A 17035-nucleotide genomic window follows, 5' to 3' on the forward strand; every position below is an offset into this window, starting at 1 on the left:
GCTCCCGGGCGGCGGCGGGGGGCGGCGGCGGGGACCCGGGCCGTGCCTTGCCCCTTCCCTCGGCGCTGGGCTCCAGCTCGGCCAAGGCCACGATGTCCACGGCGGGGTTGGGGCCCAGCTTTTTGGCCGATTCCACGTCGGCCTTCATCTCCTCCAGGTCTCTCTTGAGCTTGGCGCGGCGGTTCTGGAACCAGGTGATGACCTGGGCGTTGGTGAGCCCCAGCTGCTGGGCGATCTGGTCCCGGTCCGCCGGCGACAGGTATTTTTGGTAGAGGAACCGCTTCTCCAGCTCGTAGATCTGGTGGTTGGTGAAGGCCGTCCGCGACTTCCGACGCTTCTTCGGCGTTTGCCTCTGCCCGAAGATGGTCATTCCGTCCCGGCCTGCCGAGGAGCCGCCAGATTGTCCCCGCTTTCCCGTGTCCGCCCCGACCCTAGCCCCCGGACCCCACACCCCTGCCTTGTCGGTGTCTGCAGGGAGCGGGGCAGAGCCCTCGCTCCGGTACCCCGAGGACTGCGGGGGGAGGATGCCGCCGGGTACCGGCCGCTCAGGGACCCCCCATCCCACCCCATGCGACACCCTGGGAGATGGCGGGGGACGAGGAGAGAAGCAAAACCAGGCCGTGGGGAGGAGTGGGGCACCCACCCGCTGGAGGATCCCCCCCACTCTGCGAGGGGCTTACCTTCGGCCGCCTGCAGCACGCTGACTTCCAGCCCCTTGAAGGTCTTGCTGGCCAGCTCTTCCAGGGCGCAGAGGGGCGAGGTCTGRGAGAGCAGCGCCCGGCCGGAGAGGGGCAGCCCGGCCGGGGGGTGCTTCTCGGCGGCGGAGAGGAGGTGGGCCGTTCCGCAGAGGGTGTARCTCCTCCGCACAGAGGGCTTGTTGAGGATGTCCTCGATGCTGAAGGGGGTGAGGGGCTTGTTGGAGTTGGCCGGCGGTGGGAGGTGATCCAAGGGGCTCCGCCGCCGTTCTTCCCCCGAGGAGGGCTTGGGCTCTTCTTTGGAAGTCATGGTGGGGCCGGGCTGCACGGGGCTGCCTTCCCCACCCGCGACGGGGATGCGCTGCCGCGGGGAGAAGCCCCCGGCGGGACCGCGGGGTGACGGCGGCGAAGACAGCGAGCAAAAGTTGAAGCCCACCTCCAACTCCGGCGGAGGAGCCCCGGGTCCTCCCGGGGAGAGCCACGTCGGGCGGCGGGCCGGGCGGGCAGGGCGGCGGGAGGGCGCGGAGCGGAGCTGCCGTCGGTCCCTCGCCGAGAGGTGGTCCTGCCGTACCTCTTGTCCCAGGGTTTTGGGTCGGAGATTTCCCCCCCTCCTCTCTGTCTCCTGTCTCTCTCTCTCTCTCTCTCTCTCCCTGTCTCTCCTCTCTCTTTCTCTTTCTAGCTGCTATTTTAAGAAACACCCCAAATCACGGCACTTTCCCTGCCCCCCCACCCCAAGCGAATACCCACCCCAAAATAATTTAAAAAAATAATTTAAAAAATAAAAAAGAAAAAGCAGACTTCGGCGAGGGGAAGAGCAACCCTCGCACCGAGACCTCGGACCAGGGGGAAAGAAGCGAAAAGAGATGGGGTAATTGACTATTGCTAACAAGTTATTGTTGATTGGGAGGTAATCAATTATCTTCAATGACACTTTTCGCCCTCTCTCTCTCTCTCTCTCTTTCTCTCTCTCTCTCTCTCTGTCCAATGCAGGCTTTTGCAAGTTCGGAGACCCATTAATTAGGAGGCGGTATGGAGGTGGAGCCCAGTTGAATTATAATGCTGAATGCACTTGTCATATTCTGGCCCTGCTATTTGTTTGGACATATATATTTTTAAATTACATTACAAACCAGCCTTTATTGCATCAGGATAATACAGTATAGTGAAAAATAATAATAAGCGAAAACAAAACAAACCGAAAAATATCCAGCTGTATCTTTTTTTTTCTTCCCCCCGAGATTTTTTTGGTTTTCTTCTATTTCTCCCTSCTGCTTATTTCTGCTACCAGGTTATTCAAAATGTCTATCTCCGGCTTTACGCAGAGCCGTTTGATTTTTTTTTTTTTTTAGGAGGGGAAGAAGGGGAGAGCCTGGTTCCAGGTAAGGCAGACCTTTCCTTTCCAATAAAATCYGAAGGTTTCCGCCGAATTTGTCGTGCTCCTCTTTCCCAGCACCCTGTGTCGGAGCGGGCTGCGGGGGTCGGGGCGGGAACGGGAGCAGGGCCTCYCCGGTGTCGGGAGAACCCACGGAGGGATTGCGCGGCGGGGTGCGGGCCGGGAGCGCTCCGGGGATGTTGGCGGCTTCTTGGGCTCCGGTGGCGCCGGGTGGTCCCGGCCGGGGGCAGCGCGGGGGAAAGAGTCGGGGATGGCCGCTTTCCAACCCGAGTCCTTTTRCTGCGAGCCCACGGGCGGCTCTGGAGAGGGGCAGGGGCGGCGGTGGTTGCTGTGCCCCCCACGCTCGGGGAACACGGCCCGGCCCGGCTCTCCGCGGGGCCAGACCGGCTCCTGAGTATTTCAACSCGGATCGCCATCCCGCTCCTGTCTCTCCATTCCACAGGGAGGGAGACAAAGCCCAGAGCCGGGGTGAACAGCTTGGCCCCCACTGCGGGCGTGAGCACCCCACAGTCCCCGGGGAGACCCCGGCCGGGACACTGCCCGCGGGCCGGGCTGGGGCTGGACGGGACGGGCGGTGGCTGGAGGGGCGGTGGGGCAGGAAGGGTTCAAGGAAGGCTTGGATCCGGCCCCAACTTTTCCTCCTCACCTTGAGGGCCAGCAGGAGGACGGCTGGCAGCTCCCAGGCCGCTAGGTACCRAACAAGCACAAAAGAAGCAAATGGCTCCTCTCCTTAAAGCGCCCTCTTCCCATTTTTTATAGCTCTCTGGGAGTCTCTTTATGCWGTGACCTATTTTTAAAGGCCTATATTGGGTTATTCATCATATCAAATACTGCGAGGAGATGGGGGGGAGTCGGTCGGGGGGGAGCGAATTACACTGATTCTAAATCGCCCGGCTTCTTTGCTTTGCTAGGTGGATTATTTGCTTCGCTTTGCTTGGGTTTTATGAAGTGATTTAAACATATTTTAACCAATTAGAGACTTTCCTCCTCTCCCTTGTGTCCCCTCGCATTGTTTTCCAGCGTGGCGTTTTATGTCAGKATCCAGGTTTTATTGAGAACTCAGCCGGGGGTGCTGGCGTTATAATTACAGAAATAAGATTAAAAAAAAAAAAAAATAAAGGGGGGGAAAAAACGAAAGAAAAATAGCCTTGTTTCCTGCGTGCGAGTTTGGGCGGGCTGGCGGGGGTTTGGGATGTTCTGAGGCGCAGCCAGTTACCGGCTGCAGCGCTCCCCGCGGAGCGGAGTGCGGACCTGAGCGCAACTTGCGCCCCCATCTCGAGCACAGCCCGTTCCGCTCAGGGCACGGGCAAAAGTGCTTCGAACACGGCGAAACCCTACAAACCGTTTTGGGTCCCCTGTTGTCCTCCCAGCCTGCATCTCCCCTCTCCTCCTACGCGGGAGGACAGGGCTCTATAAGCATCCTACTTTTTGTTTTTTGGCTCCCTAATAGGGGCAGAGCCCGGAGGAGGACGGACAGCTGCCTCAGGACAGACTCCCCGACACAGAGGGACCCTTCCTCGTTTGCCTCGGCCGCTGCCTGGCAGGGGATAGCCGGGTTCATGTTCTGCATTAGTTGCTCAGCCCGGTGGCTCCAGGCCTGTCGCTGCCCTTGTGCCCAGCGTCCCTKCCCAGAGAACACCTCAATGAGAAAAACGGTGGTTGAGAGGGAAGGGGGCACATCCCGGGCCCCCTTCCCCAAGTCCCCCGGCTCTCGGTGGTTGTCCCGGTGGGCTCCGACTGACCCCTTTCCCCTGTGCTCTCGGCTGCCCGGTGGTGCCTTTGGCGAATTTGGATTCGTTTTTTCTGCGCTTACTTTGCCTTTGCAACTGCTGCATCTCCCTCCTCGCAAACGGCGCCTTCTCTGCGCACCGGGAGTGGGCTGGGCTGCCCCAACCCGGCTTAGGGGGAGAGCTCTGCATCCCCCCTCCTCATCCTTCGGAATTTATTTATTTTAATTTTCTTTTTTTTTTTTTTTGGCAGCCCGTTTGGCACCCAGCCCCGAATTAGGGACCCTCAGTGCCCCCCGACGTGTCCCATTGTATTTCACTGTCCTCGGAGGGCCCCGGGGAGCAAGGGAGCCCCAGGGACAGCCGGGGGCCTGCTCCAGCCACCGCCACGGAACTTCGCATCCCGCCGGGCTCTTGTGCCCRTCCCGCCGGGAGGCAGCTGCCAGTCGTGTGTCCCAGCTTTGAGGTCGTTTGGGGAAAAACACCCTCATCCGATGCGTTTCAACGTCTCCATTCTGTTTTCTACAACCCCTCTGAGTGGGACGTGGAATTGAACTACTCCTGGTGCAGGCAGGAGAAGTTTGAGTCGAGTTCCCGGCTCAGAGGCAGGGGGGTAACCAGGGCTGGGGGGAAAAGGCAGCCCTTAGATGCCCCCGGGGATGGATGAGGGGGTACCCCGAAACCTTTGGGAATGCGTCTCTCCGGGTCCTTGCCTTCCACCGTGGAAGAAAAGCGAGTAAAGCCGCGGCCTTTCCTCTTCACAGAGCAGAAAACTGCCACTGAATCCGAAACTACCCGTGACTGGGGACACACACACAAAAAAAATAATCTCTGGCTACGAGTAGCCTCTTTGGAGGAGTTTCCCCTCGCCGTCCCCAGAACCGCATTTCGGGGTGTCGGGGTAGCTGCCCTCCCTGAACAGTCCCGCACCCGGAGGGCAGCAGCAGGACGCTCCCGGGGCTGCCCGRCTCTGGCTGTGTGCGGTCCGCTCCTGTCCAGGAAAATGTCAMGGGAATATAATTAAAGCAGGCGGCATATATCATTCAAGTGTTGATCACCAAAGTAACTGCGTACAAATGACACCTCCTTTCCCGGCATAGCTGAGCCATGCATGGCTCCCAGCTATGCCTGCCTAGTTTAAGTGGTCTAAACACGTTACCACTCCCTCTTAGCGGCGTGGAGAGGAGCAAAACTCCGTGCCCTCGAGCTGACAGCTAGTCCTGGCACAGCGTCTCTCAAAGGCCGGGAAGGCGAGCCAGGAATCTAAGAAATAACTTATTTTTGTCTTCAAGCACCCTTTCCCGCCCCATGTTTGGGGCTGCGAGTGCCGAGGGGCGGAGAGACCCCGGTGGGACCCGCGGTGAAGCACGGAGGAGAGAGAGCCACGGTGGGGTCCCTGGTCCTTGTCCCGGTCGTCTCTTGCAAAAGGGCTGGTAAAAGGCGCCCACAGGCATCCCCTGATCCCGCTGCCGCCGGGCACTACTCGGCGTTGCTCCCTTTGGAAAACAACTGCCCCGAGCTGGGCGCCCGGCGGCTSCCAGCTGTGATGGGGAGGGGGCGCAGGGGTACGGGAGAGCTCTGCRGWGTTGGGGAGAAGCTCCCCAGCAGARCCCGTTTCTGGAGATCGTTGTACAGCTATCGGCCGATCCTTCCTTCCCTCGCAACCACTTTCCTGCAGGGGAAAAAACTTCGCTGCACCAAAAATAAATGTGACCCGAGTGCCCGCATCCTGCCTGGGAGCCGGGGTCAGGGACAGCACTCCCGGCCCGGCCCGGCTGGGGTACACCGACCCCACTAAGCCCCGAACCTTCCCGGGCAGAAAAAKACGGAGAAGTCACCGTTCCCTCGGAGAGCTTCACCGCGGGGACGGGACCTGAACGCGGCCGACCACGGACGAAACCCGCGGGCCCAGAAACCCGCCCCAGAAGCGGGGTGAGAGGAGCAGCACCCCTCGGGCGGACGGGCAGCTCGGTGTCCAGCTCCCTGACYTCCCCCAGGGATTTTCGTTTGCAAACCAACTCCCGGGGAGACAGCGGCGCCGAGACCGGCGGAGCTGCAGGGTCCGTGCACTTTCTCCCCACGCCCAGGGCCGATTTGCTTCCCGCTTCCAAAGCCTTCGCAAAGTGGAGCTGGCACGGCGGTGCTCGCACCGCTCACACYGCCCCGCTGTGGGGCCGAGAGAGGGAAGGGAGACTCAGTTTGGGCGAGCCTCTGCCCCGGTGTAAGCAGGAGTGCTCTCGGACTAATGTAAATGAGATAGGGGAGACCGTCTCCCCCACAAGTTGTTTTAGAGAAAAAATTGAAAGGAGCGCCCGAGGCGGATCAGCACCTCCAGCCACCGCATCGCCCTACATGAGGCCCCAGGGAGCATTTCCCATAGCGGGGGAGAAACGTGGGGGTGCCCCATCCTGAATGTCAGGAACCTTGACTCCCCTCTCAGCTCGAYYGGGGACCCTCTCGAGCCCCYACTCCTGGTGGATTTTAGGGATTCSCTRGGGTTTGTTKGGCTTAGAGAACCAGTCTGCACTGATGGCTCCCCATCCAGACCCCCATGTTTCCCCTGGGAACAGAGTCTTCCAGAATCCGTTCCAGGGGTTCCCGTGARAGAAGGGCCAACAGGAGCATCTGAATTTGTTTAATTTTTTAAATTCCAGTGTTTTATTTTCTAGTCCAAGGAATCCAGTAGGACGCAAGCTCCCTGGGAAGAACAGTCGACACGTGCCTGTCCCAGCTCCAGGCAAGGCAAGAACTTGATTTTTATCAATTCATAGTTTTAAACCACTCTAAATACTCTGATAATTCCATCCACAGATTGCATGTGGAGGACAAGGAGGTGGGACGGGGGCGGGAGGCGTTTCAGGCCTGCCCGTGTCAAGGTCTGTGGATGACAGAGATTTAGAAGTTCTTGGGCCCTCCCTGCCCCATCCCAGTTCCGGGAGAGCCAAGGCTGGGCCGCGGGGCAAGCGGGGAAGACCCTTTAGCGGGGAGCAGCGCACCTCCGACCTGTTCAGCATCTGTGTGTCCCCTGGGTCACTTTCGTTTTGGGACGCGGAGCAGCCACCGCCTKCTCTCCAGTCCCCGTCGGTTCCAGGAAAGAGGCTGGAACGGGGGAAGGGGTGGTCCGTGAGCACGGAGCTAACCCTGACCCCGCAGGGATGGGCGCTGGGGCGGCGGGGGCAGACAGAGCCCGGCTGGTGCAGCTGCGCCCGGGGGCGGCTGGAAATAGCGCACAGTTCCGCTGTCGCCTCCGGGCCCCGCGGGACTGCTCTGGGGGTGTCGAGACCCGACCAGAAACGGGTAGGGTGATGCCCACCTCACCCCGGCTCCGGGGGTTCCTCGCTTCCCCCGGACAGAAGCAGCGGACGGTCTGACCGTAAGACACCTCCCTGCCCGACAACCGCGCTCCGGACTCGGGGCTCGGCAAAACTTTGTTTGGTTGGCGGGGGCGGGGGGGACGACACACGACACAGCCACCCAGGACTGTGACAGCCGAGCCGTGCTGGCTCCTCCGAGACCTGTAATATCTCTGCCGCTCCCGGCACGAGTGAATAATTCACCAGGCTGCCAAATGCAAGTAACGTTAGTGGCAGCTATGAAGGAGCCGGGGAGGCGAGGGCTCATTTTTGGGGGGCAGGAGGAGGTGTGGGGAATCAATTGAAACTTAATAAAGGGAATGGGGGGGGAGAATGGCGGAAATAAGGCAGGCAACTTCTTCTAATAACAACTTGGTGTTAATAATTCAGGAGCAGTCATTGGATTATAGCGCAATATCCGAAGTACACGTTGCCGGCACAGTGCGGGTGGATAATGTAATCGGAGCTCATTTTGCCTTCCAATAAATTACAGCAGCAAAAGTTTCCTGTTAAAGTAGTTATTTGTATTTCTTTTTTGAAGGTGATTCCTTTTCCAACAAATGCAGTAGGAAAATTAATTAAAAACTAATATTTCCATCCATTGCAAGAGCAACACCAAGATGCAAAACCAGACTTTGACTGTGATCTCTTCCAACTTTCASTGCTGAGAGGTTGCTCCGCCTTCTCACTTCTCTCTTTCCGTGCCCCTGTTTTTTCATCCCTCCTATTTTTTTATCCTACCCCATCTGGCCTCTCAGGATCCCTCCAAGCTCAGAGAAGASCTGMTGGAAAGGAAACGTGCCCTAAAATRTATCTCTTCATGATAGATTTGCCGTGTTTGTTCCTCTTGTCCCTCTCAGGTCCTGTTATGAAGGGGTAGCAGCCAGAGGCAGGGTCAAACAGCMGTTCACTTGCCTTTCCACTCACACATGAAGTGAGTTTGCAAAGCCTCAGATGCCTCTTCCTTCCAAGCTGCAACATCARACGCAGCCAGGGTATTTCAGCTTTCCCCTTCTCTATTCCCCTGTTCCTCTTGCCAAAGGCCAGGCTATACTCTTGCCCTTTTGTGGTCTCCTTCTCCAGCCAGGGTTCACAAGATGGTTCTCAAAACTTTCTCAGCTTCTGCTGCTGGGCACAGGGACCCACTGCACTGCTCTCTAATGCTGCTCTCTGCATCCTCAGACCTACCTCAGACATTTCTTATGAGAAGCTTTACSTGTGTGTTGTTTTATTCTGCTTTCTGTGTCAGGAACCTTAGACACGTTCCTCAGATGGTCATGTTTCAGGCAGGGCTCTTTCTAGGGGTACTTTTAGCTTTCTGTAATGGTGACTAGCATTTCCCATCCTGCATAATAGCCGCTGTCAGCTTACAGCTTTTCTGTACCGAYCGCTGTCAGATCAGGCTGTCTCCCCGTCTTCAGTGCTGCATGGAGGTACGRTGGGGAGAGAGAGAAAAGAGCCTCCTGGAGGAGGCTGGAGTGAAAAAAAACCTCTCAGGTTAGGCATTTTCCTGATTCCCACTCTTCAGGGTCAGACTCTGAACTCTGAGGTTTAATATGACTACAAAAATTTCTCATGTGATTCCACCTCTGAGCATCCCAGGATCCTGTCCACATCCCTTTCTATTTTGTTCAGTTTGTGACACCTCTTGGCACCAAATTCCCATGCCCTCCTGCCTGGCACTCAGGACTCATTTTCAGCTGATGTACAATTGCTTGTCACTTGTGGAACTTTACAGCCTGGGCTTTTTTTTTTTCCTGGGCACAGAGTAAAGCCTGTGTACTGAACAGCCTCAGGATTTCTTCCATTTTTCTGCTTGAAATCTCCTTGGGGTCTGCTTGGCTCTGTTGTTCTTTACAGGAGTGGAAAGCGGGTCTTCACTGAAGCCAAATATGCAGCAACACGTGGGTCTGGAAAAACCAGTCGGGCTCTCAGCATCTGCCTGCCTTGCTGTTACAAGTGAACGACCTGTGCTCCTCAGTAAGAGTTTCGGGGGTGAGCCAGGGAGGTGTTAAGGCTGCAGACTGGAGAAATAACCCGGTCTGGGATGCCCAAAGGGGCTTCCTGGCTGTTGTGGGCATCCCTCACCCTCGGGAGAGACTGGAAGTGGCAGAGCTGGGGGGTCCCAGGCTGGGGAGCTGCCACTGGAGGGAGGGCATCGAGGACATCGTGGGGTMACACACCCCTCAGCCAGGGACAGGGAAAGGGGTTTTTCCCGGGGCTCACTGTCTCTGTGGAGATGGGAGAGCAACCATAGAGGGGCTAGATCAGTCTGTCCCAGAGCACAGGTTAACTTCCCAGGAGCAGCCTGTCTCAATTTAGATATTGGGATTTTCTTTGAAAAGCTGTGTACCTGCTCCTGCTGCTTTTTGCAGTCTCAGTGAAGCAATGGGTGTTGAAAGTCTCCTGTGCCCTGTGATCCTATTGCCAAACTCCAGATGTATCTTTATTTACAGCTAAAGGAGTATTTGTGAGTCTTGGAGTACATGGGCTCCAAGGACAGGAGAGAAAAATGATTKTAATTTCCCAGTGCTAAATAAACACTCATTGACTAGTAATGCAACATAAAAATTATAGAMGATATGATTTTTTTATTGAGATGTGTACAGATCCCTAAATGGTGACCTCACCATGTGCAAGAGTGCGTAAGGAGGTGTGAAGTCCAGCAGCTCATCCCTGTGCCCCACATGGCCACAGAACAGTTGTAAGGTGCACCAGGGCCTCTCTTCCCTTTAGTCTTTGTCCTTTTGCCCTGCCCATGTGTGCAGCCTGCAAACTCACCAGCTCAGCCTAGCAGAGCTGGGCACGTTGTGCTGCAAGAACATGACCTTTTGCTCTGAAGATGGCAACAGCCTTGTGCTGGCAGCAGCACAACATACCCAGTACAAATAGAATCACTCTGATAATAAATCACCATCCATAATAAGAAGACATCGTTAATAATAAGTCATCCAGGGGCCTCTTGAGACCAGAGTACAACTTACTGTAAAAATAGATAGGAAACATGGTGTGATCATTACAAGCAAGATAACAAATAAAAGGGAAAATGACTTTTATAGGCATTTAGCTCTTCTTTCCTTCCCCCAGCTTCCAGCCAGTTCTGTTATCAGTCAGGATGGYTATGATTTAAGTTTGGTCACAAACACAGACTGGATTTTTGCAGATGCAGAGCCCTGGGTTTACTGCACCTGTGAGCTGGCCAGATCAGTACCTGCAAAGGAACTGCCTGGCAAAAATCCCTCTTTTTTTTTCCCTTCTGCTCACAGTGTGATCCCTTAGTTATCTGATTTCTCCAAAGGTGATGCATACAGGCTCCCTGGTTATGATATACAGAAGCCAGCTGAGGCCTTGCCCATAGATGTCAGTTTTTTCTGTATCCCCTCAGTTGGCAGGATTCAGTGCCCAGCTCCTGTGTCTTTGTTTCGGCTCAGTTGATGGGGTAAGTTCAGAAACCAGAGGACAGTGAGGGGCAAACACACGGCAAAATCTGAGCTTTGAAATGAATKAATGTTTGCATTGAGAGCTCACCACATCCAGGAATATTCTCACACATAAACTGTCTGGCATCAAAAGACTCGTGAAAATTGCTCCATGCACAGAAGTGAAGGGAATCTCACACATTTGTTTGAGGACAAATTTGCCAGTTGTGCCTCGTACTGTTCTGTCAGCTCTGATCTGCTTGGGATATCAGTGCTGCTTCCTTGCAGCAGAGGGGAAAGAGGCTRGGGCCGTTCAAATCTTTCTTGCTTTCTCCCCTTGTTTGCATTTGCCAGGCAAACAATAGCAGATGTTATATAGTCAGTTCAGTTCGCTACTAGTCCCATTATGCTCTATTTATGTTTCACTTTATTGGCTTTTTTTTTTATTTTCCTATTATTGTTTCACTCTGGGGGAGGCAGAGGATATAATATATTCATCTTTATTRTACAAAATCTGTGTGAAGCATTTAATAAAATGCTGTTTCCACACAGCTAGGAATATTACTGTTAGCTGTTCTTAAGTTAATGCTCCTATTAAAAAATGTTTGATGGCTGCAGTGACTGGAACTTGTGTGGACAAAAAGCACACACACCACTAAATAAGGCACTCACAGCAATTCAGGGATTTCCTGATGCCTTGTGGAAAACTTCTGTTTMGCCAGATTTCTGCTTATGTAGCATATTTCCAGCATTGTTCTTCCCTAGTTTTATTCTTAGTTGTATTTGAATGGAAAATAAGCGTTACCTTTCCACCTCAAAACTTCCCCTGATATTGGAGGGGTCAAACCTTGCCCTCAGGTCTCTTTCCTAACCAGGAGTTTTGGCAGTGGTAGGGCAAAGGGAATTTGGGAAGGGCACAGACAGGAACACAGTCACAGTCTCTGTCTGAACCTGAACYTTGTGTCAAGCCCAAGGTGTTCTCCTGCCCCAAAGCTGCTCTTTCAGACCCTAAAATGCCTGCATGAGGTAAACCAGCCTTGTTCTGCTTTACAAGTCGTGGTCAGGGACAGAGGGCTTGTACTTGCTCATGGACATGGAGCAGGGCAGTTTTTGAGACCCCCCTGGCTGTGCCAGGAATGGGAGTGGTTCTCCATGGACCAGGAGCACAGGAGATGGTGTTGCTTCTGGGGGCACTCAGGGAATCATGCAAAATAGTGGTGAGACTCAATGTTACTGCATCAGGTGAGAAGAGATGAGCAATGGAAAAGAATCTGTTCCTGAGACACAGAAGGCTGGTCTCAGTAAGACCTTTCAGAAAGGTCTTTCCCTAAYTGATAACTTTCCAGGAAAGACTCAGACATCCACACCCAAGACAACACTGACTCAGAGAGTCTGGTTTTAGACTCAGAACTCAGTCAAACACMCAGCTTAACACCATGCTTCTTCCCCAGCACAGGCAGGGGTCTGACATGCAGACATGCACTGGCAGCACCCAAGAGAGCACCATTAGGAAAAAAAAACTGTGCCTCAGCCTGACCCGCCATGTCTGGGTTTCTTCCTTTACTCACCCAGGTTTTGGTGCCTTTGTGTACCCCACATTACCAGAGCTAGGAGGCCCTTGCAGATGTAAAATGAAACATCCAAGGGATTTTTTTGGCCCTGCTATGAAGTTAATCATGCTTTGGGAGGCTATAGCAGAAGTGTWAGGACAAGTGTACTCAGCCTCCACAAGGTTTTTCTCCAGACATGGCACTGTTGGATAGGGAGAGGAGCTGGGGGAGGAYGTGCCTGCTGTCAGAGCTGTCATTTCATGACATTGCACTCTCCAGACAAGAGCACCTGCGAGACGGAAAGAGTTTGGTGAGCTTGAGAAAGTGTAAATGTTTTACAAAATCAGCGTAAACATCTGCTGAGAGGTACCTGGGAACGTGACTGTGAGAGAGAATGAGGAGGTGCAGGGAGGAGGAAAACAGGTCCTTAAAGCAGGTTAAAGCCACCAGCCCTGTGGGGGTGATGTGAAAGGCTCAGTGGCACTGTGGGGGACACAAACCCTGCCAGGCTGAGGAAGAAGCCCCTGGGGAGGCTTCCTGAGGGTTTTGTGATGTGATAGGAGYGAGGAAAGAGCCAGATTTGCTTGAAATACTTCATTTTAATTGCAGAAGACTGCCTGCAGTCTTCCCGCTGCCTTGCTGGGATGTGTTTCTGTCTCAATCACATGGTGTAACTTTTGGATCAGTGAATGGTGTTGCTGATGGGCAAGGACCAAAACACCCTTGGTGCAGTTATCTTCCTCTGTCTAGAAGAAGTGCTTGGTTCTCTAGCACTTAMAACCTGCCCATTGTCCTGCTGGGCAGACCCATCCTATCACCCAGTTAACTGCTTCACTGAATTTTTGCAAATTTTTAATGTTTCACTCAAAACCTTGGGGACAGTTCAACTTGCACAGGTGGGTTGTGCTCATCTGAGATTTGCAGTGACAGGGACACCCTTAAAGGTGAGTGAATGTTACGAACAAACCACCCAGGACTAGGGACAAGGATAAGCCACTCTTTTTTCATTGGTTGAAGCATTCTCTCGTGATTTTGAACCTGCTCCCCAGGTTTTTTGGCTGCTTGGTGTTGACAGCACAGAAACAGAGCATGGGTTTCCTGCCAGGATCCAGAGTTCCAGTGATTTCCTAAATCCCCCAGTCTCAAGAAATCATCAAACAAAACCACTTTCCTCCCTGCGACCTCCCGTTACAGGATSAGGATCAAGCTCCTGATCTGATCATCTGCAGTGCTCTAACACAGCTCCCAAGGCTGCATCCCAAGGGGCACCTTCCAAACCTCATCTGTCTGCTGAGCACCTCACAWATAAACTGTGGGTTCAGCTGTACTTCAAGTGCTCCTTGTTGATGATGAGTGAAGTATGAAGGGAGCAAATTGCCATGCTCCAGAGGCAGAAGTGTGGTGATGTTTTACCCCACAACACAGGTCTGGAAGAGCTAGAAGAACCCATGTGATTACCAAACTCTTCATCCTACCATGGTAATCGGGTGTACTGGGATTTGTGAGAAATACAGCACTTTTCCCAGCAAATGGTGTGCCATTGCTTTAGGTGTTGAGGACCCTGAGACACAAGGAGATGATGATACTTTTTTGCAGTCTTTCTCCAGCTCTTGGTTATCTTGAAGGCTGTTATGATAAAAATTTCTCCTCACTGTAATCTCCCAGCTCAGTTTCCTGTAACCAGCACAGGAAAATCTTTCTCTATCACCTGCCTCCTTATACCCAAACCTTAAATTGCACCCCTGAAATAATCCAACTGAGGCAGCTCTACACTACTGTATTCATTTCCATCAGTTCAAAACCAACGAGTGGCAAATACCCCATGTGCAGCCTGGGCAAGGAGCTGCCTCAGCCCTATCCACTCTGGTCTCCCGGTGTGGGTTGTACTGGGGAGGCCATCTCCCCATTTCAGGGTTTCTCCTTCCCTGGACCCCAAGCYGTGCTGCCCTGGCCTTCCCCATGGAGCAGACCCAGGTGGGATTTGCAGAATTACACATCCAATCCTCTCTGGCAACTGAGTTCAGAGGAGGGATGTCACCCTGGCTGTGGGGCCATGCAGAGCAGGAGTTGTGGGATGTGTTGATGGGGGACAGTCCCCATCCCATGCAGAAACCGCCCTGGGGTGTGAAGACAGATGAGGGTATGGGCAGAGTGCCATAAGCAGGCAAAACATTGCAGGCAGCCCCTAACCATGGCATCACTGCATGGGAGCAGATCCCTCCCCATCCCATAAAACTCTCCCCTCCCCAGGAAGGCTCTCTCCTTTTCCCTCCCTGTTGGAGGGTTGGGCTGATGTGCGTTTGCTGAGCCCTGGCTGCTCGCTGTCTGTCCCGCCATTTGCTCTGGGAGCAGCCCACGGCAGCGGCACCGCGCTCTGCTGTCTCCGCGTCTCTTYAATCCCGTTTCCCTGGTTTCGCATGGCAGCGGCCCATGTTTGCCTGTGCAAAGCCTTCCTCTGGATTGCTGGCAGCCGCGCTTCCAAACCCAGCTTGCCTTTTTCCCCAGAGTGGCGGGATTGATTGGCTCCAGCCGGAATGGGCATGGCTCTCTGCTGCTTGGACCGAAATGCAACCATCTGTTACACCTCTAGTTAAAAGTACATAAAGTTGAGCATTTGCGTGTAGACAATTCCACCCCTGATACGCTTTCCACCACACATCCCTCTCACACTTTGGCAGGATCTTGCACCACAACGGGCCCAGTACAGGCAAAACCAGCACTTCAGCTCTGCTGGAGCCAAGCAGCGTGGAGATGGTGGGGGCATAAATCAGCCTTTCCTTCTTGTGCCGTAGCAGGCCACCGTCAGTTTTGCAGTGTGCTGTGCCCCAGGTTTACCGCTGGCTGGGGCTGGTCCTGCTACCTGCTCTGCACTGGGAAGCCCTGCCCAGGCTGGCAGCCAGGCTGCCTTGTGCCTGCTGCACCACCAGTGTGGGTGGAAACGWCAATGCATGGCTGAGCCTCAGTCGGGTGTTCCCATCGAGGAAAGGCCCTGGGATAAAAAGGCAGCAGAGATGAGAGAAGACAGGAGCAGCATACGAGATAGCCCAGAGGAGGGGAGCCCAGCATGGCAGATGCATTATCTGCACAGCCCTGCACCTGCAAAGGCCTGGACAGCCCACCTGCCTGCTCCCTGCCCTGYGCTGCCAGCCTGGCCTCGGGCTGCCCATTCCCTGTCTACGTGTGCCTGCACAGCTCTGCCAAAAGGGGAAGGCAGGGAGTGGGGTGGGAACACTGCTGGGCCACTGTCTCCTCCCTGAAAATGCTGGGCACAAAAAGATACTGCTATGGCTATAAGGAGATTTTCCTGGGCAAAAGAATTCTGGCTTCTCCCATGTTACTTCCAAGTTCCCTCCCATCCACAGCTTTGAGACTTCCCTTCCCTGAAAGGTACAGACAGATACTGCTGGGRGAGAGAGCTGTTTGCCGTGCGGCACCCCAGCAGCAGCTGCTGCACATCTGCCCACCCTGCCTCCACCGCTGCTGTGGCTTTCCATGTCCACCAGCAAGCTCATGCTCAGAGATCTACAAAAGCATCTAGCAGACTCCTGGAATGGGCACAGTACCCAGTCTGTGCTGGCTGGGTGTGGGTGGGCAGGGAGAGCTTCAGCAGTGTGCAGAAAGCCTGAGTGTGCAGCAACAGCCACAGTTGTTGCCATTGCTAAGGTACCACATAGCCCAGCCCAAATTATCCCCTGGCTTGTTCCTCTTCAAGAATCTGCAGCTGCATGAATAAGGCAGAGAAGTAGAGGAGAAATAGAGGCACTGGGGTGGGAAAGGGCCCTGCCAAGGCCAGTGAGCAGATCAGAGTGAAGGAAAGGAATTAATTTGCTCCAGCACATTTATACCACTGTATCACTACACCATATGCTTGACTGTTTATTTTCACCAAAACACATGGCTCAACTGTTTAAATGGGGCAGCTGCTTTTGGAAAGACTTAGGACAGAGAGAAAGCAAATTTCCCAGCCTGCTGAGGTTCACAAGTGGGGAGTAGTCAGTGACAAGGACCCTCAAAGTGCAGCAGCACCCCCATTAGTGTCAGTAACTCTCTCTGGAAATGCTGGTCTGTGTTGATGCTTTCGCCAGAGCCTTAGCTCAGATGAAGTGAGAAGAATGTCACCTTTTCCATGTCCCAAGGAGCCAATGGATACTGAGTAGCCAACACTTCTCTCTGGTCTCTCCTGGACTACAGGGATTACAGGTCCCTCCTGGATTATACCAGAGGGACGGGTGGTGATGTATCAGCCATTCCTGACCTTGCTCATCTTTGTGGAGGAATRAAAGTGGTGGGAGAAGGGAAAGGCTAAATACACATCCCAGGAGCCAGGGTGGCTCTGAAAGCTGAGAGGAGAGCTGGGGGCTGGGGGAGAAGGAGAGACATCTGAGCTCAGCACAGGGACAGCAGATGGATTGGAAGGAGCATAACCTCGTGGCAATGCATGCTCTGGTCCCTGCAGCTGGCATTAAGGGTCAATTATTTTCAGTGTAACAACTCATTTCTAACTGGAAAGAGAGCGACCTGATGACACTGATAGAGCCTGCTGACGTCCATCTCCCTGCCGTGGGAGAAGACAGCAGCACAAGTCTCGAGCTTTGTGTGTGAACACAGACCACTGTGCCTGGTTCCCTTCCAGACTTTCTGGTATGGYGAATCCAGCACACCCAGACTGCAAAGAAGGTGCTCCTGCACGCTGGGTTTTGAGAGGACAGCAGTGCGGTGCTGCTGATGAGCTCATGCCTGACATTCACCCCCTTAAAGAGCTCGAGGAAGTGACATCTCTCTCTTTCAGCCCATCCATATCGGCTGGGCTTGGATCCTCTGTCCTGATCCAGGTCAGAGCCTGTTTGGCTGGAGAGAGCTGGGGCARGACCCTGCCATGGTGAGGGGCTGGATACCAG

The 17035-nt window shown here is 54.1% G+C and overlaps 1 protein-coding gene across 1 annotated transcript in view; it reads right to left on the minus strand.

Moving 5' to 3' along the window:
• Positions 1-1005, minus strand: part of LBX1 (ladybird homeobox 1) — a 7223-nt gene extending 6218 nt beyond the window's left edge. The window contains exons 1-2 of the mRNA XM_057379108.1: positions 681-1005; positions 3-381 (exon numbers count right to left, since the gene is read on the minus strand). Coding sequence (XP_057235091.1) covers positions 3-381; positions 681-1005 — 704 coding nt within the window. The remainder of the gene's footprint in view (positions 1-2; positions 382-680) is intronic.
• Between the last annotated feature and the right edge of the window lie 16030 nt (positions 1006-17035).

The sequence above is a fragment of the Malurus melanocephalus genome, unplaced genomic scaffold, assembly GCF_030028575.1.
Source record: "Malurus melanocephalus ecotype Western Australia unplaced genomic scaffold, MMel_1.1 scaffold_12, whole genome shotgun sequence".
In the NCBI taxonomy this organism is placed as follows: Eukaryota; Metazoa; Chordata; class Aves; order Passeriformes; family Maluridae; genus Malurus; species Malurus melanocephalus.